The sequence below is a fragment of the Phocoena phocoena genome, chromosome 4, assembly GCF_963924675.1.
Source record: "Phocoena phocoena chromosome 4, mPhoPho1.1, whole genome shotgun sequence".
Taxonomy (NCBI): domain Eukaryota; kingdom Metazoa; phylum Chordata; class Mammalia; order Artiodactyla; family Phocoenidae; genus Phocoena; species Phocoena phocoena.
Window position 1 is genome coordinate 118,703,273 of NC_089222.1, and position 25,429 is coordinate 118,728,701.

General features: G+C 36.8%; 1 protein-coding gene across 3 annotated transcripts in view; it reads left to right on the forward strand.

The window, feature by feature from the left end:
• Positions 1 to 3,701, forward strand: part of USP25 (ubiquitin specific peptidase 25) — a 118,767-nt gene extending 115,066 nt beyond the window's left edge. For all 3 annotated transcript variants that reach the window (XM_065876287.1, XM_065876288.1, XM_065876289.1), the window contains 2 exons: positions 3,024 to 3,219; positions 3,529 to 3,701. In XM_065876287.1, coding sequence (XP_065732359.1) covers positions 3,024 to 3,219; positions 3,529 to 3,701 — 369 coding nt within the window. The remainder of the gene's footprint in view (positions 1 to 3,023; positions 3,220 to 3,528) is intronic.
• The last annotated feature ends 21,728 nt before the right edge of the window (positions 3,702 to 25,429 follow it).

Sequence of the window (25,429 nt, forward strand, 5' to 3'; positions counted from 1 at the left end):
ACATAATGTTAAAGGATTCATTGTAGTATAATATCGTTTTTTTCACCTAGTCAATGGAATATTTTTCCTCAAATATTTTTACTATCTATGTGCTGAAATATTATTGTTGTTACAAACTTTAAGAAATCTTTTTAGCAAGTTGTTTTTTTCCGCCACCAGTTTACTCTCTAGATATCTGGAGTACTTTGTTAATGTTTCTTGAGTCAGCTAACCGTTATGTATAAAATTACAAATTCCATCTTTATACTTTTTTCTGATTAGATTTTATTTAGCTATTAACATGACTATAGATTGTGAACTTCTAAGTTGCAGTTTTTTTCTATAAAATATATAAAGGTATTCAAGAGTATGATTTTTGAATCTATATAGGTTACTTGGTTTATGTGTACTTTAAAAAACTTTAAGTAGGTGTACTGGTGAAATGTTTTCTTTCAGTAGAACTACATAGTATATGTTAATTGTAGTCTGCGGTATGTTTTGGGAATTTTTGAATGTGAATATTAGAGGCTTGTGATCTTGTTATTTTTCTCTTAGCTGATTTTGCTGCATTTGAGTGTATTTTAAGACTTGAATTGTTGATGGTTTGTATCCATTAAGGATGGTATTCTTAATTTGGTCAGTTTCAAAAGGTTTTTAATCAACCCCTGAGAAGGAAGACCTGAATTATATATATTTCAGTTTAAAAAAGTACAGTTTTATATAATTATATAAAATTTTGCATTGAATGAGTTAAAGCAATTTTTAATGTAAAAATGTTACAGTGTTGGGATATTGAAATATTTTGGTAAAACTGTTTTAAACATAAATACAACCAAAAAACTTGATGGTTATTCTGAGACATTTATAAAATGGTAGAATGTGTTTCTTTTATCATTTTAGGTTAGTAAACCAGCCACACTTTGTTGTTTCACATAGGGATTTAAATAAAACCTCAGGAGGATTATTTTAGTGTTCCTTTAAGGTTTTTCTTTTTTTTTACATTGAGTATTTACTGAGTGTCAGATTCTGAGGAATGCAAAGATAAATAAGACCTATTATTTATCCTAAGAGAATTCAATCTGGTGAGTGATGTACACAGATAATTTTTATATTTCAGAATAAGTATTATTATGAGAAATATGCAAAATAATATGCCTGGAATTGTTGGGGAGAAGCTTAAGAGATAAGATAAACACTGATCTGGATCTTGATGGATAAATAAGAGTTTAATGCCTTGTAGAGAAGAGAGAAAAACATTCCAGACAAAGGAATATCATATGAAAAGGCATGGGAAGTATACAACAGAAAATGAAGATAAATCCATTGTGGCTAAGTTATGAGGAACAGGGTTAGGTGGAAGTGATGAAGCCAACAGGATTTGTTGTTAGACGGTGAAGAAGCTTATGCACCATTCTAATGCATTGGTACCATTGTAAAGTTGGTGTAAGTTTGGCTTGATCAGGTTTTGGAAAATCATTCTGGCAGTCATATACTAGAAGATGAACTGGAAAGGAGTAAAGATTGAAATGAAGAACGCTAGAGGAGATAGACAGGGAAGAGAGGGCGAGAGCCTCAACTAAGGCAGAAGTACAATGAATATGAAAGAGAGGGTATATAAGATGGCAAAGGAAATGAAATCAAGGACTTGGTAACTATTAGATGAGTGGGAAGAAGGAAATAGAAGCATTAAGGCTGCCTGACTTACTAGTTCTATCTTTGGCTTTCGGGACTCTTAAGAGAATGAATAAGGTTGGCTTTGGACATACTATGTTTGAGTTGTTTCTAGGATATGTTTTGATTTAGTGAACTTAACATCGAATTTCAGAATAATTATATGTCTTTGAATGCAAATTATAAAAATTACACTAGATACTTAAAGACTTACCTCATTTAATCCTCTTAACCACTGTGTAAGGAAGGTAATAGTATCTCATTTTTCATATAAGGACGCTGAAGCTAGGAAGGTACTTGTTTGCTGAAGGTTAAATAATTTGCTTAGTGGCTGAATTGGACTTTCAGCATAAGCCTCTCTACAAAATCAAGATAAATTGCACAAGAATGATATAACATAACCATAAGAAATAATAAAATTTTTGTATTTGAAGTTCAGCTTAAAACTATTTAAAAATCATATTTATCATTCTGTAAACATAAGACTTCAGACATAAACGTCTTATTATACCTGTACCTTTTTATCTGTCTCCTATGTCTCTGTTTCTTATCGCATGGATTTCTCTCTTCTACTCAATTAGATGTCAGCACACTTGGCCTGTGCTCCAGCCTACCACTTGTTTTTATAAATAAAGTTTTATTGAAACATAGGCATGCTCATTCATTTACATATGGCTGCCTTTGTGCAGCAACGGCAGAGATCAGTCATTGCAACGAAAACGATATAGCCCTCGAAGCCTAAGATATTTCCTATCTTGTCCTTTACAGAAAAAGTTTACTGATACCTGTATTGTAAGGGATTGTAAGCTCAATGAGAGTTTTCCGTATTAATCACTTGGGTACCCCTGCATCTAGAACAGTTTCTGGCACATGGCATGTACTGAATAAGAATTTTTTGAAGGAATAAATGAACTAATAGATTACCTTTATATTTTTGTATCAAGAAATATAACAGTCCCTGTTGAGTTGACATTTATGGAAAAGATAATGAGTTTTTCAAAAATTTCTTCGTTTTTAAAATTACTTTGAGTGCTTGTCAAATTTTAGAATTGGGGGAAATTCATCTCTGGAGAACAAATTTTAAAATGGTCCCTATAGTGATGATCAAAGTAAAATAAACTGAACTTAAGCTTTAAAAACATGGCAACATTATTTCTCCCACTTCTTTTTTGCTTTTGTTTCTGTTGTTATATGCATAGCCTTTTCTAAGAGACTTTTCTTGCTCAATAGGTTGAGGTTGCATTTTGTGACTTCCATTTGTTCTAATACTGTCTGCGAACATGCTTGTTATGTTGCCTTCAGTATTAACACTTAAATTTTTATTTAATTAAAAAAGGAAACAAACCTGTTGTTCTTTTTTTCATTGCGTTAAGAAATTAAATGAGCAGGCTGCAGAACTGTTTGAATCTGGAGAGGATCGAGAAGTAAACAATGGTCTGATTATCATGAATGAGTTTATTGTCCCATTTTTGCCCTTGTTATTGGTGGATGAAATGGAAGAGAAAGATATACTTGCTGTGGAAGATATGAGAAATCGATGGTGTTCCTATCTTGGACAAGAAATGGAATGTAAGTTTCAACAATGCAGGTGGACACCTGGGGTGTTGGGATTAAAAGCAGTTAGAATTAGATGTTAGTTATTATCATTTTTTATATTCTGTAACATGTTTATATTCGCATCAGTTTTTTTTCTTATTTACAAACTAAGCTGTGCACACTACTGTTGCCATTTATGTTTTACTTCTTCCCCCCAAATGGTAATGATTTTACATGTTTTGAAATGAAACATCAACTGACCACTCCAAATTAATAAATCTTGTTGAAGATAATTTCTCTCCCTGTCGATCTTTAGTTACATCTAATTGTTTATGTTTGCAGCAAACCTCCAAGAGAAGCTGACAGATTTTCTGCCAAAACTGCTTGATTGTTCTACGGAGATTAAAGGTTTCCACGAGCCGCCGAAGTTACCTCCGTACTCCACGCATGAACTCTGTGAGCGATTTGCCCGAATCATGTTGTCCCTCAGTCGGACTCCTGCTGATGGAAGATAAACTGCACATACTTTCCCTAAACACACTGTATAAACTTTATTTTAGTTCTTAACCCTTGCCTTCCTGTTAACAGGGTTTGCTTGTTGCTGCTATAGTTTTTAACTTTTTATTTTAATCACCGCAGAAGACAAAAGGACTCTACAGACTTTAGCCAGACTGCAAACAAAGCTGAGAATCGCATGGCGCTCAGACTTTGTTTTAACCAGAACTGATGTATAATTACAAATCCAGTTGATTTTATTATGGCAAAACCATGCTTTTGCCACTTGTCTTTACAGTATTACTTTGCTTTTATCTTTTCTTTATCTACAGCTTTCCATTCAGTCTGGATCCTCCATGACTACAGCCATTTAAGTGTTCAGCACTGTGTACAATACATAATATTTGGTAGCTTGTAAATGAAATTAAAGAATAAAGTTTTATTTATGGCTACCTATGTGTTTGTAAGCAGGTATATTATATATTAGTGTATTTTTTTAGTTATATAAATGAACTTTGGGGATTGTTTAAGATTGGGTGATAAATAGATTAATACACACTTTTAATTTTGCTCTAATGTTAGCACATTAGAAATTTACTGAGTACTTGACACTTAAATATATCTGTATTTTTGACTAAGTTGTTAAACTTAGTATGGCACCTAAACCTGTTTTGAATTCAAATCAGGTTTTCACTGAAGTGAGCGGCTGATATTTAAGTCAACCACACTGAAACTTTTAACCTTTTCTTAGATTAACCTTTTATTTTTTTATGTATTTACATATAATATAGCAAGGTGATTATTTCAAGAGATACCAGAAAAAAAGTACTTGAATAAGGGCTATTTAATAGTGAAACTTATAAGAAATATGTATATGTATATATACATACATACACACATGTATACACACACATATTCTTCATAATGGAGGACAGTGTTTGCATTATATAATCATTCTATTTTTGTAAATTGTATACTACTTTATTTGAAAATGTTCTCTACTAATCAGTGCTGTGAAATGAAGTTGATATTGTTGAACTAGAAGTTATGAGTATCTTACCTGCATTTATTTACCTCCTTTTCAAAAAGGAAAAAGCTGTAGAACATTTTGTAGATGGAACTGCTGTTTAAGATTAATGAAGTAATATTGTGAATGAAATTCAATGCTTTAAAGGTAATCATTGTTACCAACAACCTATTTTTGAATTTATAAAAATTCTTTATAAGTGATACTTTGTTAGTGTAGTAAAATATATCATTATACTACGTGTATGTTTCTTATAGCGTCGCCAAAGCTAGTGCTCTTCATAAGTGCCTCTCATAAAAGATGCTGGGTGGAAGAGGAACAAGAAAATATTAAACTGTTATATAATACTGCTTATAAAGGTATCAATATACTGCTAAGGTATTAATGACAAAGAATTGGTACTATTTCTGTTGTAAAGTTAGATTTTGCATATTATAGCCATCAGAATGTGTTTTGGTTTAGATTTCAAGTTCTCTGCTGAGCAGAACTAGTGCTCTGCATCGGTTTTCAAGTCCTATTGCAAGTTTAGAAAGTTCATATGTATCATCACAGCATTTATAAAGTATCTTCAGTATTTTATGATATTCTACCATAATGGTAAAGTTGTTTGTGTTTATGTGTATAATTGACCACTGAGACACAAACTGCTAAACACCATATGGAAATTACTCCTTTTACAAGGCACATCCAGGTAAGTATTATTATCATATTTACTCTGTACTTAAAAGCCAGTTTATTCATTCCTAGTTATGAATCTGCATTTCTTATTTTAGAAAGGGACCTTTTTCAAGACCTAGGGAAACAACTTGTTTTTATATCAGCTTTTAATCTACTCTTAAGATTTAGGTTAGTGAATTTTTCTTAACATTATTTACTGGATTAAATACAACTTATAGCTAGTAATTTAAAAATTGAAACCTCATAGAACTGTTGTCCATGGCAGATTTCACTTTAATGACTCTCATTTTGATTACTATAGTACTCCCTTCCCACTCCCCCAAAATTACATTTTGAAATAATTTAGGGTAGAATTCAAATAGATAGAGAAGATTTTTAGGAACTTGTTACAAACATCTTGTATAAGGAGACTGTAGCCATGAGTGAACCTGTGAGATCCCATAATACTTTGCAGATTCGTTGAAATACAATACACTAAATACATTAAATAAGTAGTTCTCAAAGTGTGGTCTCCAGACAAGCAGCTTTTCAGCATCATCTGGGGACATGTTAGAACTGAAAATTCTTGAGCCCCATATCAGAACTATTAACTAACACATGTTAAAACTTGAAGAGTTAACAAGTTTCAACAAGTCCTTCAGAAGATTCTGATATCTGTTGAAGGTTGAGAACTACAGCACTAAATAAAACTATCAGTAGCATTTTATGTACCTTAAATTGATGTTTAATTTCTGTTTACTTTTGAACCCTCATTTCTTGGAAACTTTTCATTATTTCCCTCACTGGCAATTTCAAAGAAGTGACTAAAAATTATTTTGCTTAGTTTTAGATTTATTGAGACTAAGGTGGATTCTCTCCTCCTATATCTAATTCTCCAGAAGTTCAGTGTCTTTGTTTTATGATTCAGAATTGTTGACTTTGGCTCCTGAGTCCTATTGCCCTCCCTCTGAAGTACAATCACACAGCATACTTGGGAAGAGTAAGTAGTGTAATCATTGATGTATAATCATTTTTTTTTAATTTACTTTACATTGTTAAGCAGATTAAATATTATTTGTTGTGCCAGTGATAACCTCATCCAAAGCATGTATATTTTTCTGCTAGGACTGCCATAATAAACACCACAGACTGGACGGCTTTAAAAACACAAGTTTATTTTCTCACAGTTCTAGAGGCTGGAAGTCCAAGATCAAGATGTTGGCAGGTTTAGTTTCTCCTGAGGCCTCTCTCTTTGGCTTGCAGAAAGTAGCCTTCTCACTTTGTCCTCACATGACCTTTTCTCTGTGCATGTGTGCATCTCATGTCTCTTCCTCTCCTCTTCTTATAAGGACACCAGTCATACTGGATTAGTGCTCCACCCTTATGACCTCATTTAATCTTAATTATCTCTTTAAAGGTCCTATCTCCAAATACAGTCACGTTTGGGGGTAAGGGCTTCAACAAATGAATTTGGGGGTGGGAGACACAATTCAGTCCATAGTATGTGATGGCCCAGTTTATATACCTCCTTTGCAGACACAAAAGTATTGTAGTTACAAGATCACTGTGCAAATATCTGTAGTTCTATTCTTTCATCTGCTTTTCTTTTACTTTATTCTAAAAACCATATCAAAGTTATAGCAAACCAAGTTAGAAATTGCTCACAATGCATCCACCTAATCATTTCAGTATGTTTTCATTGAACAAATTTTTGCTGAATGAATGAAATAATTCATATTGACTTGCCCTTGTTCATGTTTATTTTATTAGTTTCACTTAACATTATACCATAGACCTCTTTCTGTTTTGCTGGTGTTTTTATTCTTACCTACTTTATATCCCTATTCCCCAGCCAGTACTGGAGGCACTGGTGTTAACCATTGTGGACACATATTTTTCCATGTTTGGATAATGTTATGCGGTGCATACATATAAGCATTGGTGGGTTTTTTTTGCGGGGGGTTGGAGGGTGGAAGGGGAGAGGATCATTGCTTTTAAAAAATGAAAAAACAGTCTATTTTACATATGCTTTCCCCTACCCCCTCCTGTACTTTCTAGCCTCCAATTCCTTCTTTTTCTAATTAGCCATTTGATAGAGGTGACTTACAGTAATCAAATAATAAGTACTATAATATTACTAATAAAAGTAAATGAGTCATGATTGAGAGAACTACATATGCAATTGAATGCACACAGACATACACACCAGAATTTCAAATATCCTTACTCCATGCAAAGTTCTTTCACACCTTCACTACCATTCTCAACCTCCTAGTCAATGCAGCTCCAGTAAAATAGGATGATCTCACCTTTACCAAGAAAGTTGGGGAGCTTGGATATGAACCCCTTCAACTTTTCACCTCCACACTTGTAAATTTACAGTTAATTATTAACCAGGATGTGACAAGGGATAGATATTTTTGATAACCCAATGTTACGAGGAAGATAAAATCAAATTCAGTATAAAATGAATTTATAAACTTAGTTAAAAGTATGTTCGTTATTTGGGAGACATATTTGCTCTACTACAAAAGTAGCTCACTGTTTTGCTTTGTATTAGCCCAAAGCCTGTACAATGTCAGTTTGTCCTTTAGCAAATGGTTCTTTTTCAATAATCTGGAACTAGATTAGTATCCTTAACCTTAGGTGTGCATCAAAAGGGTGAGCTTTCTTTATAAAAGGTGTCTAGGTCCTATCTATCATGTGGATTCTTAAAAGCCTTTTAAAGTGAGAACTATTTTGAGAACATTTGGTAGGTGCTTGTCCAACTTTAATTTTTCTAAGGATTACCTCTGGCCCTCCCCTCAGAGACTAATTGAGCCTGACTAAAGTAGGGTGGAGAAATGTGCTTTTTGCATTATTGTATGTCACGTGAAAAGGCAGGGGGTATAAATTTGCTGATGCCCCCCTCAGCCATACTGCATGCGCATTTTAGTCTGCGGTCCAGCTGAAGCTGCACTTAAATGTTCTTCAGTCCTTAACTTGCTGGACTTCTTTCTCTCTTCTGAGTGGTAAGAGTGTAGGCTCTAGAACCACACTGCCTGTGTCCAGATCTTGGCTCAGCTCCTCACTGTCGTGTTGATCTTGAGTGCACTCTTCAACTCTTCTGTGCCTACATTTCTTCATCTGTAAGATAGGATTACAGTAAAAACTGCCTTATATCATTTTTTTAAAAGATTAAATGGGTTTCTGTATTAAAAAAAACTCTTAGAAAATGTCTGCCACAAAGTAAGTGTTCAGTAATCATCAGCCATTTTATAGTTCATCACTATTGGCTTCTGCTCATGATTTTCAGAATCTCTGCCTTCCTGAGACAAGCTGCTTTGGACTACTCTCATTCCTATCTGCATTCTTTGTTTTCTTTTCTTTCTACTCCTTAAATATCAGTGTTGGCAAGGTCTGTACTTGGCCCTCTTCTAACTCTTCACCCTTCCTGGATGGTCGTGTCTGCTAGTTTGTCTTCCTCTGCTGCCTACATACTTAGGATTCACAAGTTTGTGTTCCTAACCAAACCTCCCTTGTGCATTTTAGATCTGTACGTATGTCCAATTATCTGTTCAACATAGAGACTTGGATGCTTCACAGGCACTTTAAACTCTGTACATCCAAAACTGAATTCACTACTTCTTCCCAAACCTGATTCTCTTACATTCTTTTGGTGAATGATATAATGATTCAGAAATAAGTAATTATTCTCAGTTTTGCATTTATTTCCCATTGATTACTAGGTGTTGACAGGTCAGATTTTTAATACCTTGCTCATGCATCCCTTCACTACTACTGTTGATGAGGTTTCTCATCTTTTAATTTGGACAATTGGATTTGGCCTTGAGTGGCCTATCTTTGCCCTTGCCCCTTTAATCCATCTTATATACTGTTGGCAGAATAATCTTTCGAAGAGGTTTTGCATATCTGTCTTCCATCGCTGGACTGAACTCCTTTAGAGGGCAATAGTATCTCCTGGTTTTGTAACCCTAGTACCTGTTAAAATATCTGGCAATTTAATAAAGGTGCAGTCTTGCAGGTTGTCTGGTCCTCCGATCACCTTAGACCTGCGTGGTCTAGTATGATAGCCACTAGTCACCTGTGGCTATTTAAACTTAAACCAAATATTAGTCATCCTAGCCATATTTCAGGTTCTCAATAGCCACATGTGACTGTTGGCTGCCGTATTGGACAATACATTTTAGAACATTTCTATTATTGCAGAAAGTTTCATTGGACAGAGCTACCTCAGACCTTTACTGATATGGACATCTTCCTCTATTAACACCCCTGGAACATTCAAACACCCTCCAAAGTGCTAACCTGAGCAAATTGGCCATCAGCATTTACATCTCCTTATCTTGATCCTGCCATTAACCACTTTACTACATCTGCTCTTCAGAGAGCATCTCTACCATCATATATCCAGTCAGGAGCGCCCACACAAGGTATTTCAACAGAGGAGATGCGGTAGAGGCATTAGAGAGTAACCCAGAGAGCCTAACTGCAGGATGCAGCTACTATTCCTAGGGGTAGGGAAACAAAAGGAAAAGTTGGGGTTACCAGGACCTTGGAGCTCCAAAAAAAGGGTCCCCATGGAGTTGGTGCTCAAACCTCTGAGAAGGTTCACCACCTAAGTGCTCTTGCTACTTCTGAGGGATGCAATGAAGATGGCTCTAGAAGTTCTAAAGTTGAAGCGCTAAGTTCCAGTTGAAGACTGGAATCAATTGAAATTATTAGGTCACCGGTAGGATTGGCAAGCAAAGACAAAGAAGTAAGTCTTGTTTTCCTCTTTCTACTTTCCAACTTTTCTCTAGTACTTCATATTGACAGAACCTAAATCGAGCGCAGCGAAGAGGTCAGGAAAATGCACTTTGCAGAGTCCCAGCCGCAGCATCACAGAGCAGGGCATAAACGGGTGGATGGAACTGGAGCTGAGAGACAGTAGGTATAGAACCTACACACTAGTCTCCGCTCAAAGATTTCATTTTATCCAAATATGTTAATCACTAAAACACTAAATATTCAGAAATGTATCTATGGATTATCTCTGGGACCTCAAGAGTAAATGCACTAGTTCTGATTGAAATCCTGTTGCTCTTTTTTTATCAAATGAAACTTTTTAATGATGCTATTTAATGCTTTATTTTTAAAGTCAGCAGTGGAAGGATGTATATATAATATGAATTCATGCCCATTCACACGTTTTTCTTGTGTGCCATATGCCACAGTATCTGCCAGGTAGTATGTTTATAAAACAAACAGTGATTAGACAAAAGTAATAATCCCCCCCCAAATTCATCTATCTACCCAGAGTTAGACACTTAACATTTTTGCGTTGATCCCCCTGGACATCTTTCTGTGCATGTGCACATATACATGGACACATACAACTATATCTAAATGATTTTCATAAAAATTTAAATATAATAGATGTAGACATATTTCCAAGGAAGTGTATATATATCTCACTGCTCTACAGTACTTGATTATAAGAAAGATGTACAATATTTATTCATGGATATACAATGTAGGCTGCTATTTATGTCTCTTTGTGTACTACTTTTATCTCTTTTGTCTTTCTGCTGAATTTGTAGATGTATAACTTCTGTCTGAGTTACGGAGTATACAGATACAAAATTTTGAGCTAAATTGTCAAACTTTACCAAACTTCCTGTTTATACTGCCACCACTAGTGCATGAGAGTGTGTTTCTTCACAGGTTCAAGAACATAGAATATTATCAGTCTTTAATATTTTTCAGGGACAGCCGAAAATTTATTGTATTTTTAAAATTTTTAATGAGAGTGAATATGTTTCAATGTGTTAATGGCCGCTTGTACTTGCTTATGACCTTTGCACTTTTTCTGTTGGATGTTCACGTCTATAAATTTGCAATAGCTCACATTAGGAATCATTCTTTACTACTACACACACTGCAAATTTTTACCTTCTGTCATTTACTTTAAGCTTGCTTATAATATTACTGTCTTATGACTTTATTTTTATGTAATCAAATCTGTTGACCTGCTTTATAATTTTCACCTTTGATACCATGTTTAGAAAGGATTTTCCCTGTTCAAGATTATAAAAATACTCACCCATATTTTCTTCTGATTTTTTTATAATTTTGTTTTTTATGTCTTTAGTGCAGTTGGAAATTATATTAAAGGGTGAGGTAAAAATTCACAAATTTTGCCAAGATTATCTAGTTGTCTATAAAATATTATTTTTCCTTACTGATCTAAAATGTAATCTGCACTAGGTAATAAATTTTTATATTTGAAATTTATGAACACTCTCTTCAGTTCCACTTAATGTTTTTGTCTATTCAGCTACCATTACTGATTTAATGACTTGTTTTAACATTGATTTAAAATATTTATTTTATAACTAATACACATTTTCCTAGTAGCTAATATGTTGCGTTACTACCCAACAGAGACACGCTTAATACTCATTTTTTTCCATAATTTTCTGTACTCTTTTACAGATAAACTTAGAATTATTCAATCTTCTTTCAAATAAAAATCCTACTGGCATTTTGATTGTACTTACATTGGCTTACATAGATTGGCATATAGAGAAATCATTGAGCCTTTACAATGATGAGTCTTCCTATCCAAAAACAATATTGTCTATCCTTTCATTAGATTCATGTCTTTCAGAAGAGTTTAATTTTTTAAAATTTTTCTTTAAGTATCTTAATGTGTTTTAATGTTTTTGTGGTGTTTATGAATTGAATTCTAATTGAATATTAGTGGTAGAGAACAGCAGGTCTCCAACTTTTTGGTCTCAGGACCTCTTCACACAAAAATTTTTGAGAACCTAAAAGAGCTTTTGTTTGAGCAGGTTATATCTATTGATATTTCTGCCACTTTAGAATTTGAGTAAAACAATATAAATTTAAAAATGATAAAAATATCAGCATAACATGTTAACCAAAATAATATATTTTAAGTGAAAAATAGTTAAATTTTCTGCCTTCTTTTTCTTTTGGAGTTTGGTGTGCTTAAATCACAAACCTGAGGCTTGAAAGGAAATTAAGTGCTGATTATAACTGCTGCATCCCTTACATTAATTATGAAAATTATGCTGTTCTCACACTTCCACATGACACATAGAATTAGCTTAAACTTTGGACTAGCAAGCACAATTATTTTAAAGATAGATAGGAATCACTTTTCAAAGTAGTCATGTAATTTCTTAGAAAAATAAAAATCATCTAACAGTTTCAAACTTCAGTGCGCCTTCCATAGTCCTGGAAATTTCGCCGAATAAGATACCTGCTCTTTGCTTGGTTTGCACTTCCCATACCCCATATTTTGAAAATGTCTCCAGGAAGAAAGCTTATCTGGTGTTCTACACTGCCCTCGAGTATTGCAGCCTTGCATGTCCATTTTCCAAACACTGAAAAGAGTTGCTTCATATTTTTTAAACTGTTCCATGATGGCTAAATCACAGAAGTCTATAAATCTTTTAGAAGATAGTATATGGGGAGTGTCTTTAAGATCTTGGAATAACAAAGGATTTCTTAACACAGAAAAAGAATTAAACATGAAGGAGATTTTTGATAAATTTAACCACATGAAATTAAGAATTCTGTCCATCAAAAGATTCCCGGAAGAGAGTGAAAAGACAAGGCAATGTAGTGAGAGAGGATATTAGCAATTTGCAAGATGGCAGTGCAGTAATAAAAATAAAGAATGGACTTACGGCTTGGGTGAGATAATCATGATAACATACTTTCTAAAATGTTCCCAGATTCTTTTTTCATTAAGAAAAGGATAGTTAAAGAAAAACAGGATTTTTCAACAAAATGAAGTGACAGGAATTCTTATAAGCTACAAAATACAAGTGGATGGAGCCAAACTACACACAACTACAATATTTTGGCAAGACTTTGACAGGTTTAGCAGATGTGAGGAGTTATCAGTAAAAAGCAAGCAAACGACAACAACAACAAAAAAAAAAAACACAGGAAATTCTGTATGTCCTAAGACCCTCAGAAAACAGAAATTGCCAATAAATACCATAAAGTGAGAAGACCTCAATCGAAATCTTCTGCAAATAGTTCTGAGAACGATAAGCAAAACAGGGAGAAGGCTCCACTGGCTTCAGTTCGTGGCTGAGTACAAAAGGATGTGGACAAACATATCGGAGGGGTCTGAGGCAGTCTAATCCTCAAGGAAATAAAAAAAATGCCCAAAATCCGAATTGCTTCAGAAGGGCAGACATCATCCTGGAGAAAATGCTGGGAATAGAACCTAGTTGAGATAGGCCTAACCCAAAACTCTTAATATCTGACCTGCATGAACTCCTGCTCTTGCTGGTGTACCATAATGACATTCCTGCAGCCCCAGGAATTATGTCCATCATACCTGAAATGCTTGATTATATCCTTTTCCCCAGTGCACAGACACCTTAATAACTGGGGACTTTCTCAAGGAGACTGAGTCTCCTCTTCGTTCAAGTGGCTCTGCGGCTGCAAACTGGCTTGTCTTGGAATTGGTTGAGGGGCCACGACTTTTCATTTGCTGATCCAAGTGAAATTTCTATTCAACAGATTTATAAGCTTTTCTTCTTTAATAGTCTACCTATCTATTTTAGTCCTAGGACACCATGACAATTAGACGTTGCCAAAAATCAAGACTTCCAGTTATTTTTGGCTGTGCTGCCATTAAAGTAACCATATCTACCTTGTCTCTACTAGTTCAGTGATGCTACATGAGCCCTACCTCTCTGGGATCGTATTATTCCCATTGAATTCTGGCAAGTTTGAGGGCAGCACTTCCCATTGTCATTTCTAGTGCACAGAGAATAGCTACAAGAGCTCTCTTAAAGGATGCTGGTGATCACGTCACCAGTATATTTCCCAAGGATTTGATGAAGGGAGTATCTTCTGGCCTCTCCAGTGGACACAGCAGGGATACATAATCTACTCCAGCATTGCAGTTTCTGTAAACTTTTGGGCAATTCCATATGCAGTGTACCAAGGAAGTTCTGGCATCTCAACTTTGTTCAGTTTTGGCCATATTCGAGTCCAATTTCAGTCACCCAACCAAGAAAACTCTTAGAGCTGCTGCTAGCCATTGAAGCCAAATATTGAATCCAAGGTCTCTGCTTAGTGCTTTCATATCAATCAATTTAGCATTATATTCGATGTATATTCCCTCACTCTTATAAAACATCTATTCTCACACATTGTCCTCAGGTCCCCCTCAATATAAATTGGCAGAATTTTGCATTATTTTTAATGTACATAGTGTCTCTTCTTGGGTCACACTTTAAGTTTAACCCTGGGGCCTGCTAGAATTTGAATCTGAATATAGGCCTACAAACAATGAGAGGTGGTGTGAATATTGAAGAGGATCAGCAGGTCCCTGCTAGACAGCCACCTCAGGTGAGGCCATTACAAGTTTTTCAGGCAAGGGAAATCCAAACTCAATACAGGCGAAGAAGGCTGCTCTTATTGACAAGGTTCAACAGAACTTTGGGGTTTAAGGTCCTCAGCTTCACTGGAAACTTCCCATGTGTCCCTGTTCCAATTTTCAGGGTCCCACTCTTTCCCAATCAATGACCTGACTTTAACATAAGAGATCCTCTGTAATGCTGTGAACTCAATTTGCTTTTTAATTCAGCCTTGCACAGAATTAAACTTTGGGTATGGTTTTAGAAAAGACCTTGTGGCTATAGGAGACAAGGGTTTCATTTAAGATAGTTGCAGTTTTCTTGTCCTTTACTCAGACTTTGAGATGAGAATTATTTAAGCCCCTGAGCTCATCATTTTCTTTCTTCAAATTCTTCAGTGCACTTTGATGTAACCAATCAATCTGTTAATACAACAAATTTTCACAAAAAATGGCAGCAGCTACTTAGTCACTCCAAGTCTTTCCTTCTACGAGTGATTTCATGTGATAATTTAAGTCACGGTTTTGCCACTGCAATTCACGGCCTACCAGCATCGCCTTTATGATAGGCAATGTTAATTCATTTTAATCTAATTGGATTGGAGATAAACATGATAGATTAATGTACTCAAGATTCAGTTACCCTGGAACCACTTCTGATACCAATATCTACATTTATGAGGTTAAATGAGGGAAGCAGAGCTACTATGAGTTGTGAGATAAGATACTTATAATAATTAAAACTTACACAATTATGGCAGGATCTGGGAAGTGACATTCTAGGAGAGAAGTTGGCAAATCAGAGGAGGTGTCACTGACCAGTAAACCTGGGGAGCCAAGCATGCCCAGCTGCTGAAGTGGGACTCTGAAGAGAAGGCTCCTAGATCTATGAGAAGGTATGCTCTGTATAGCTCCCAACTCTGCAATGATAATGGGCCTGGGGCAACTGCTGGTCAACAGAGTTAGCGGCCAAAGAAAGCTGGGTGTGGAGTGGAGGAGAACAGGTTCAAGCTAGAACCTACTGGCACCTCTGCATTTGCCAGTCACCACATCTAACTAATGACCTTCGGAAAACAAGGCTCATTCACTTCTGCTTGCCCAGTCTTGCAATTCTTTTGGCCAGTGCTAACTAGGACCATACAGGAAGGAGATTCTAGATAGGGACTCACAACTTTCATTGTTGACACAGTTCAGGCTACCATAGTTCAGACTATGATGAAGACATAGAAGAAAAACATAGCCACAAAGAAAAAGAATTATATGTATATATAATACAAAAATGCCTGAGAATCCAATAAAAACCTGAACTTGAATAGAGGCTTTACAAAAAAAAAAAAAAATCCAAATGACTGATAACCAGAAAAGTGTTCAACCTCATAAATAATCAGGAAAATGGGAATTAAAATCACAATGAGATACCACCAAACACCCACAAGATTGGCAAAAAACAAACAAACAAATATTGGTGGGGATGTGTATGTAGCAATAGGAACACCCAAATTATACTGGTTGGTGTGTAAATTAATGCAACCTCTTTGGAAAAGCGTTTAGCATTATTTTAAAACATCTGAAGTTATGAGTACATTATTCAGTAATTCCTAAGTATTTTTCCTAAAGATAGGTACATGTATATCAGTTTACCCATACAAAAATGTTCTTGGAAGCATTGTTTATACTAGCAAAAACTAGAAACAACCCAAATATCCATCAACGATAAACTGACAAATTGTAGTATGTTCATATAATGGAATACTGTACAGCAATAAAAAGGAGAAGGTCACAGCTGCATATATCAACATGGGTGCATCTTATAAAGATATGGCTGACTAAAAGAAACCAGACAAAAGCATATACAGTAAAATTCCATTTATTTAACATTAAAAAACCTAGGTAAAATAAAAATATATAGGAATGCATTAATGAATGGCAAAACTGAAAAAAAAATTAAAAGACAAGAAAGGATTACCATGTAAGTCCAGATAATAGTTGCTCCAGGAAGGAGGATAAATGTGTGATTGGAAAGAGACACGTGGGAGGCCTCTAGACTTGCTTCCAATTTCATAGCATTTAGTACGTTTTAATTTTCTGTTTCTATGCAAGTTTGCCATTGGAGTTCTAAGTCTGGAGCTTGGTAGAGGATTATCCTCTAGAGACATAAATTTGAGAATCATCACGTCTGAGATGCAGCTAGTCAAGGGAATTCATGTTATGTGATAAGATGATGTAGAGAGAAGAGAGGAGGGCCCAGGACTGAGTTCTGAGGAGCATTAAAAGGTGTTATGTTGGAGGGAAAACCAGCTAAGGAAATAGAGACTCTCCAATGAAGTAGGAAGATCTGGTGTCTCTTACTCCAAGACAGAAGAATTTTTCTAAAGGTAGGAAATGGTCACCTATGATAAGTGTTTCTGGGTAAAATCAGGACAGAAGAGTAGGTGATTTTGACAAGGGTCTTTTCAGTGGAGTGGTGGAGACAGAAAGCATGTTGGATCGGCTTCAAGAATTTAACAACATGGCTGAATTGATAATTTAAAAAATGCTTGATGACAGGATGGTTACACTGAAATAACTTGATTGTTGTCTTCTAAATTCCCAGTAGGTGGTGTCATAATACTGTATTTAGAGAATAGTTTGTTTTTTTTTCTTTTTAAAAAAGTAGAAAAAGAAGAAAATGCTAATATACTTGCTTAAACATATGTACTTTCATTTTAAAAGCTTCTTTACTTTTTCCTCTAAGATGACACTATGATAAGCACCTTAATTCTTTATGATGATTCTTTAATTCACATTTTTACAAGAAAGTGTGTACTACGTGATGGCTTTTTATTCTTTTATTCTCTATAGCTATACAATATTACATAATCAGTCAAAAGAATGAGATGGTTAAAATGTCCTACCCCAAGTTTCCCAGGATCTTTTTTTACTCTTTTGTCTTAGACATATGAAGAAAGAAACTGTTTTCGTCCTGGAAGTCAAACAGGAATGCAGGACCTGTCATTATAACCATTATAAGCTTTATTTTGCCCTCAAAATATTGTCTACTTTTAGATACTCTTTTGAATTATCGATATCATAAATGATTGACTTTGTGGAAATCCAGCTATTTCTAGTTGAATTCAATGTACTCTTAATCTTCCTACCTTACATTTCAGTAATCCTTACATTTGCTTTGGCCATACAATATATGCAGTGAGATAGTTATAACTTGGAGGGTAGTATGGCCTCTGTGTGAGGATGACTCTCAACAGCTATGTAACAATCCATGTTTTTAGGGTCTCCTCAGATTATATACCCTTGGAGGATCAGTCCAATGGATTTATGGGTGGTTTTGTTTTTGTTTTTGATTTTCATAACCACCACAATGCCCTTTTTAAACTATGCAAAACTGTATAGTAGATGTTTGTGTTTATTAAATAAATGTGCTGCTATCTACATATAAACAATTCTCCTTGAAATTTTCCTACATCCTAGAGATATGGTGTCTACACTGTGAGCTCTATTACTTTGATAATTTCATACTTGTGACGCTTCAGTAGTCAGGAATCTGAAGATGTATGCTCTCCATGGGGTTAGTGTTTGATGGAATAATGTAAATTCTTTTGAAAAAGTTATAATTATTTCACTTACTTTTTAAAGTCTGTTAAAGAAGTTAAAGCATTTTTAACTTTCTATTGTTTTCTGAAAATTAAGATATTAAAATAAGATAATTTTAAGTTAAAAAAGATAGTTTTTGAAAAATACTGAGAATCTCGTTACATTCAAGGAAAGGTTGAACACCCAGGCCTTCGAAAGAGCAGAAAATATGACCATTTCAGGGACTTAATAAGAATCCATTGACGTTCCCGGGGCAAGTTGTGTCTTTACTTTATCACTGAGTGTATTGGTATGAAGAGCCATTTCCTGAAGTCTCTGTAAGAGTTCTCTCGGTCTGAATCTAAAGTGTTAGAAATAATGAAATTTCTCCTTGAGAGCCAAGATCCATCACCCCAGGTGTTATGGGCTGAATTGTGTTCCCTTAAATTTTGTATGTTGAAATCTTAAAACCTAGTACCTTAAAATGTTACTGTATTTGTAGATAGTGTCTTTAGAAAAGTAATTAAGTTAAAATGAGGTGGACCCTCATTCAATATGATGGGTGACTTCATAAGTCTGTACATGGACATGTAAAGGTAGAAGACCATGTGAAGACACAGGGAGAAGATAGCCATCTACAAGCCAAGGAGAAGGGCCTCAGAAGCCAATCCTGTCAGCACCCTGATCTTGAACTTACAGCCTCCAGAATTGTGAGAAAATAAATTTCTATTTTTTAAGCCACTCAATCTGTGATATTTTGTTATGGCAGCCCTAGCAAACTAATATACCAGCCAATGTTGGTATGATCCTTTTGGTTTCTTCCTTTGGTACAAATCCTCTCAAATCTCTCCTTTGCTTAAAAATGAAAGAGAAACTTCATAGAATGCAAATCTGAGCACTACACACAGAGGTCAGTAGGCCTGATTCTAATTAAGGTGGTCTTTAGCAGCGTGAGGAGGCCAACATTCTCTTCTTTGAATTCCATTCATCCTGGTAAGTGACTCTTTCTTGGGAAAAAAAAGAAAAAAAGAAAAACACCAAATAGATTCAGAAACCTAAGGTCAAGAGCTAAACTTTTGAGTGGAGCTTTTATTTCTGAGAATGGTACAATCAATTGCTTCAGAGAAATCTTCCCTGTTTTAAAAAAAAAAAAAAACTGCACAAAATAAAGTACATATATCTATGTGAAGGCACTGGAGAACTACCTAAGTAATGAAGATTGAGGATTTGTGCACACTTGAGTCCAGAAAAGAACGAGAGCAGATAACAAGCCCAGCATCAGGTGCTTCTTTTCTCTTCAATATATTTACCGATTCCTAACGAGGCAGCTCAGAGGTGGGGAGGCTGGGAAGCACTTAGGCTGACTCACGGGGCAGCAGGGATTGGAGTTCAGGACCCATATATAAGAAAAACCCAGCGCCTAGAATGGTTACACACTAAAGACACTAAAGAACAAAAGCAAACAGAAAAAGGCCCTCAGAGGGACTAAAGCCCAGATTTGACTCATTTCAGTGACTGATAAAATTAATGTCAATTGGAGCTGCTAGCACCCTTAACTGAGTTGCCTGACAGAAATAAAAGTAAATCCTCTGTAGGTAAATATATATATCATCCAGAACCTGATATGATCCCTTTGAACTTTATATATAATCTGTACTCAAGCGAATCAAATAAGATGAAGCAAACGTATACAACGAAAACTAGAGAAGACATGAATCTGAATTTAAATGACAAGCAAAAAGTAATTAGGAAAAAATATATGGAAGATTCAGATCACAGAATGATCATACAAGGGCTTTAAAATAAGTGTCATAAATAGAATTTATTCAAGGAATTTAAAGGAGCTCAAGGAACTTAAAATAGAAAATTTCAAATGGCAGTAAGAGAGGTAAGAAAGAATGAATAGCAAAAGAAAAAGTATATATATGGAAGAAGGAAGATATGTAATGGTGGAGTAAGGACCTCTGAAAATATATTCCTCTATAAAAACTATGAGAACATTAGAAAAATTATCAAAGCCACTTTATTTCGGAAATCTGGAAAATTTTCAAAGGATTGTGACAATCTGAAGAGCGTTATTCGTGAAAAACAAAAACCTTTTTTTAAAATATCTTTATTGGAGTATAATTGCTTTACAATGGTGTGTTAGTTTCTGCTTTATAACAAAGTGAATCAGTTATACATATACATATGTTCCCATATCTCTTCCCTCTTGCATCTCTCTCCCTCCCACCCTCCCAATCCCAACCCTCTAGGTGGTCACAAAGCACCGGGCTGATCTCCCTGTGCTATGTGGCTGCTTCCCACTAGCTATCTATTTTACGTTTGGTTGTGTATATATGTCCATTCCACTCTCTCACCTTGTCATAACTTACCCTTCCCACTCCGCATATCCTCAAGTCCATTCTCTAGTAGGTCTGTGACTTTATTCCCATCTTGCCCCTAGGTTCTTCATGACCTTTTTTTTTCTTTCTTTCTTAGATTCTATAAATATGTGTTAGCATACAGTATTTGTTTTTCTCTTTTTGGACTTACTTCACTCTATATGATAGACTCTAAGTCCAACCACCTAACTGCAAATAACTCAATTTAGTTTCTTTTTATGGCTGAGTAATATTCCATTGTATATATGTGCCACATCTTTATCCATTCATCTGTTGATGGACACTTAGGTTGTTTCCATGTCCTGGCTATTGTAAGTAGAGCTGCAATGAATATTGTGGTACATGACTCTTTTTGAATTATGGTTTTCCCAGGGTATACACCCAGTAGTGGGATTGCTGGGTCATATGGTAGTTCTCTTTTTAGATTTTTAAGGAACCTCCATACTGTTCTCCATAGTGGCTGTATCAATTTACATTCCCACCAACAATGCAAGAGGGGTCCCTTTTCTCCACACCCTCTCCAGCATTTATTGTTTGTAGACTTTTTGATGATGGCCATTCTGACTGGTGTGAGATGATATCTCATTGTAGTTTTGATTTGCATTTCTCTAATGATTAATGATGTTGAGCATTCTTTCATGGGTTTGTTGGAAATCTGTATATTTTCTTTGGAGAAATGTCTATTTAGGCCTTCTGCCCATTTTTGGATTGGGTTGTTTGTTTTTTGATATTGAGTTGCATGAGCTGCTTGTAAATTTTGCAGATTAATCCTTTTTCAGTTGCTTCCTTTGCAAATATTTTCTCCCATTCTGAGGGTTATCTTTTCGTCTTGTTTATGGTTTCCTTTGCTGTGCAAAAGCTTTTAAGTTTCATTACATCCCATTTGTTTATTTTTGTTTTTATTTCCATTTCTTTAGGAGGTGGGTCTAAAAGGATCTTGCTGTGATTTATGTCATAGTATTCTGCAGATGTTTTCCTCTAAGAGATTGATAGTTTCTGGCCTTACATTTAGGTCTTTAATCCATTTTGAGTTTATTTTTGTGTATGGTGTTAAGAAGTGTTCTAATTTCATACTTTTACATGTACCTGTCCAGTTTTCCCAGAACCACTTATTGAAGAGGCTGTCCTTTCTCCACTGTACATTCCTGCCACCTTTATCAAAGATAAGGTGTCCGTATGTGCGTGGGTTTATCTCTGGGCTTTCTGTCCTGTTCCATTGATCTATCTTTCTGTTTTTGTGCCAGTACCATACTGTCTTGATTACTGTAGCTTTGTAGTATAGTCTGAAGTCAGGGAGCCTGATTCCTCCAGCTCCGTTTTTCATTCTCTGTGCTTCCTGGACTTGCTTAATAATTTCCTTTCCCATATTATGGAAGTTTTCAACTATAATCTCTTCAAATATTTTCTCAGTCCCTTTCTTTTTCTCCTTTTCTTCTGGGACCCCTATAATTTGAACGTTGGTGCATTTAATGTTGTCCCAGAGGTCTCTGAGACTGTCCTCAGTTCTTTTCATTCTTTTTTCTTTATTCTGCTCTGCAGTAGTTATTTCCACTACTTTATCTTCCAGGTCACTTATCCGTTCTTCTGCCTCAGTTATTCTGCTATTGATCCCTTCTAGAGAATCTTTAATTTCATTTATTGTGTTGTTCATCATTGTTTGTTTGCTCTTTAGTTCTTCTAGGTCCTTGTTAAATGTTTCTTGTATTTTCTGCATTCTATTTCCAAGATTTTGGATCATCTTTCCTATCATTACTCTGAATTCTTTTTCAGGTAGACTGCCTATTTCCTCTTCATTTGTTACATCTGGTAGGTTTTTACCTTGCTCCTTTATCTGCTGTGTGTTTTTCTGTCTTCTCATTTTGCTTAGCTTACTGTGTTTTGGGTCTCCTTTTCGCAGGCTGCACATTCCTAGTTTCCGTTGTTTTTGGTGTGTGTCTCCAGTGGCTAAGGTTGGTTCAGTGAGTTGTGTAGGCTTCCTGGTGGAGGGGACTAGTGCCTGTGTTCTGGTGGACGAGGCTAGATCTTGTCTTTCTTGTGGGCAGATTCACGTCTGGTGGTGTGTTTTGGGGTGTCTGTGGCCTTATTATGATTTTAGGCAGCCTCTCTGCTAATGAATGGGGTTGTTTTCCTCTCTTGCTAGTTGTCTGGCATAGGGTGTCCAGCACTGTAGCTTGCTGGTCGTTGAGTGAAGCTGGGTCTTGGCGTTGAGATGGAGATCTCTGGGAGATTTTTGCCATTTGATATTATGTGGAGCTGGGAGGTCTCTTGTGGAGCAGTGTCCTGAACTTGGCTCTCCCACCTCAGAGGCACAGCACTGACTCCTGGCTGGAGCTCCAACAGCCTTTCATCCACAGTGCTCAGAATAAAAGGGAGAAAAAAAATAGAAAGAAAGAAGATAAAATAAAATAAAATAGTTATTAAAATAATTATTATTAAGAAAAAATTTTTAAAAAGTAAAAAAAAAAAAAAACGCACGGACAGAACCCTAGGACAAATGGTAAAAGCAAAGCTATACAGACAAAATCACACACAGAAGCACACACATACACACTCACAAAAAGAGGAAAAGGGGGAAAAGAAATATATCTTTGCTCCCAATGTCCACCTCCTCAATTTGGGATGATTCGTTGTCTATTCAGGTATTCCACAGATGCAGGGTACATCAAGTTGACTGTGGAGATTTAATCCGCTGCTCCTGAGGCTGCTGGGAGAAATTTCTCTTTCTCTTCTTTGTTGGCACAGCTCCCGGGGTTCAGCTTTGGATTTGGCCCTGCCTCTGTGTGTAGTTCGCCGGAGGGCGTCTGTTCTCTGCTCAGACAGGACGGGTTTAAAGGAGCCGCTGATTGGGTGGCTCTGGCTCACTCAGGCCGGGGGGAGGGAGGGGTGAGGATGCGGGGTGAGCCTGCGGCGGCAGAGGCCAGCGTGACATTGCAAGAGCCTGAGGTGCGTCGTGCGTTCTCCCGGGGAAGTTGTCCCTGGATCACGGGACCCTGGCAGTGGCGGGCTGCACAGGCTCCGGGAGGGGAGGTGTGGATAGTGAGCTGTGCTCGCACACAGGCTTCTTGGTGGTGGCAGCAGCAGCCTTAGCGTCTCATGTCCGTCTCTGGGGTCCGTGCTTTTAGCCGTGGCTCGCGCCCGTCTCTGGAGCTCCTTTAAGCGGCGCTCTCAATCCCCTCTCCTCGTGCACCAGGAAACAGAGGCAAGAAAAAGTCTCTTGCCTCTTCGGCAGGTCAAGACTTTTCCCCTGACTCCCTCCTGGCTAGCCGTGGCGCACTAGCCCCCTTCAGGCTGTGTTCATGCCGCCAACTCCAGTCCTCTCCTGGCGCTCTGACCGAAGCCCAAGCCTCAGCTCCCAGCCCTGCCTGCCCCCGCAGGTGAGCAGACAAGCCTCTCGGGCTGGTGAGTGCCGGTCAGCACCCATCCTCTGTGCGGGAAACTCTCTGCTTTGCCCTCCGCACCGCTGTGGCTGTGCTCTCCTCTGCGGCCCCGAAGCTTCTCCCTGCCACCGCCACCCAGAGTCTCCACCCACGAAGGGGATTCCTAGTGTGTGGAAACCTTTCCTCCTTCACAGCTCCCTCCCACTGGTGCAGGTCCCGTCCCTATTCTTTTGTCTCTATTCCTTTTTCTTTTTCCCTACCCAGGTACATGGGGATTTTCTTGCCTTTGGGGAGGTCTGAGGTCTTCTGCAAGCGTTCAGTAGGTGTTCTGTGGGAGTTGTTCCACGTGTAGATGTATTTCTGATGTATCTGTGGGGAGGAATGTGATCTCCACGTCTTACTCTTCCGCCATCTTGAAGCTCCTCCAACAACGACAATCTTGGTAAGAAGAATGAGTGCTGTGTCATTTTAACTTTCCTTCTTCCCATCTCCTCCCCCAGTTCCATGATAGCCTTGCAAACCAGCAACTTAGTAACCACTGAAGGGGACAGAATGGATTTTGGACTCTCCAAAAATCTCCATCCCCAGATAGTGGTTACTACCTCACCTCTCTGGCAGCTTCATGGAAAAGTCCACTTCAAAGGGCTTGCTGTATTTAAACTGACTCAGAACTTGCTAAGTGGGAAAGATACTACACCCAGAGCATTTGTGAAATACAATAAGCAGGTAGCTGAGGTAGCAATATCAGTTGGGGCAAACAAGAGGCTGGCCCAAAATCATAAAAGAAATATTTGGAGAATAAAATGTCCATATAGGGTTTTTTAAAGCTCTGATATATTCCTGAATCTAGAAGGTCACACACACTGAAAGGGCTGTGATGTGTCTAGGCCAGGAAGGACCTAATAAATACTTCTCTCTCACAGAAAGTAGACCAAGAAGAGTATGGTGGTCTTGCTAAGTTGAGAAGACAGAGATTAGGGTACACAGAGTCTATGTCTGGAATTTATGTAGCAGGATACTTGAAAGAAGGTCATTCTGAGTCTGTTCTGAGGTTCAAGATGTGGATTTTATGTTTTATCTCTGGCTCTTTCCCTTCCAGGGTCTTTCTTCACTTCAGTGGTATTTTTCTGGCATCAGTTTTCTGGCTCCCCAACCCAGAAACACAGTGTGATTTTTCACAAGTGCCCCCCCCCACACACACACACTTGGTGGCCTCAAAGATTCCAATTAACTTTAGGCTAAAAGTCGTAGAAATAGGTGCTTACTGCTCCACTACCTTCCCTTGAGGGTATATGCCACATCTAAGTCTGCTTTAGTTTCCTCTTCAGTGCCTTAGTGC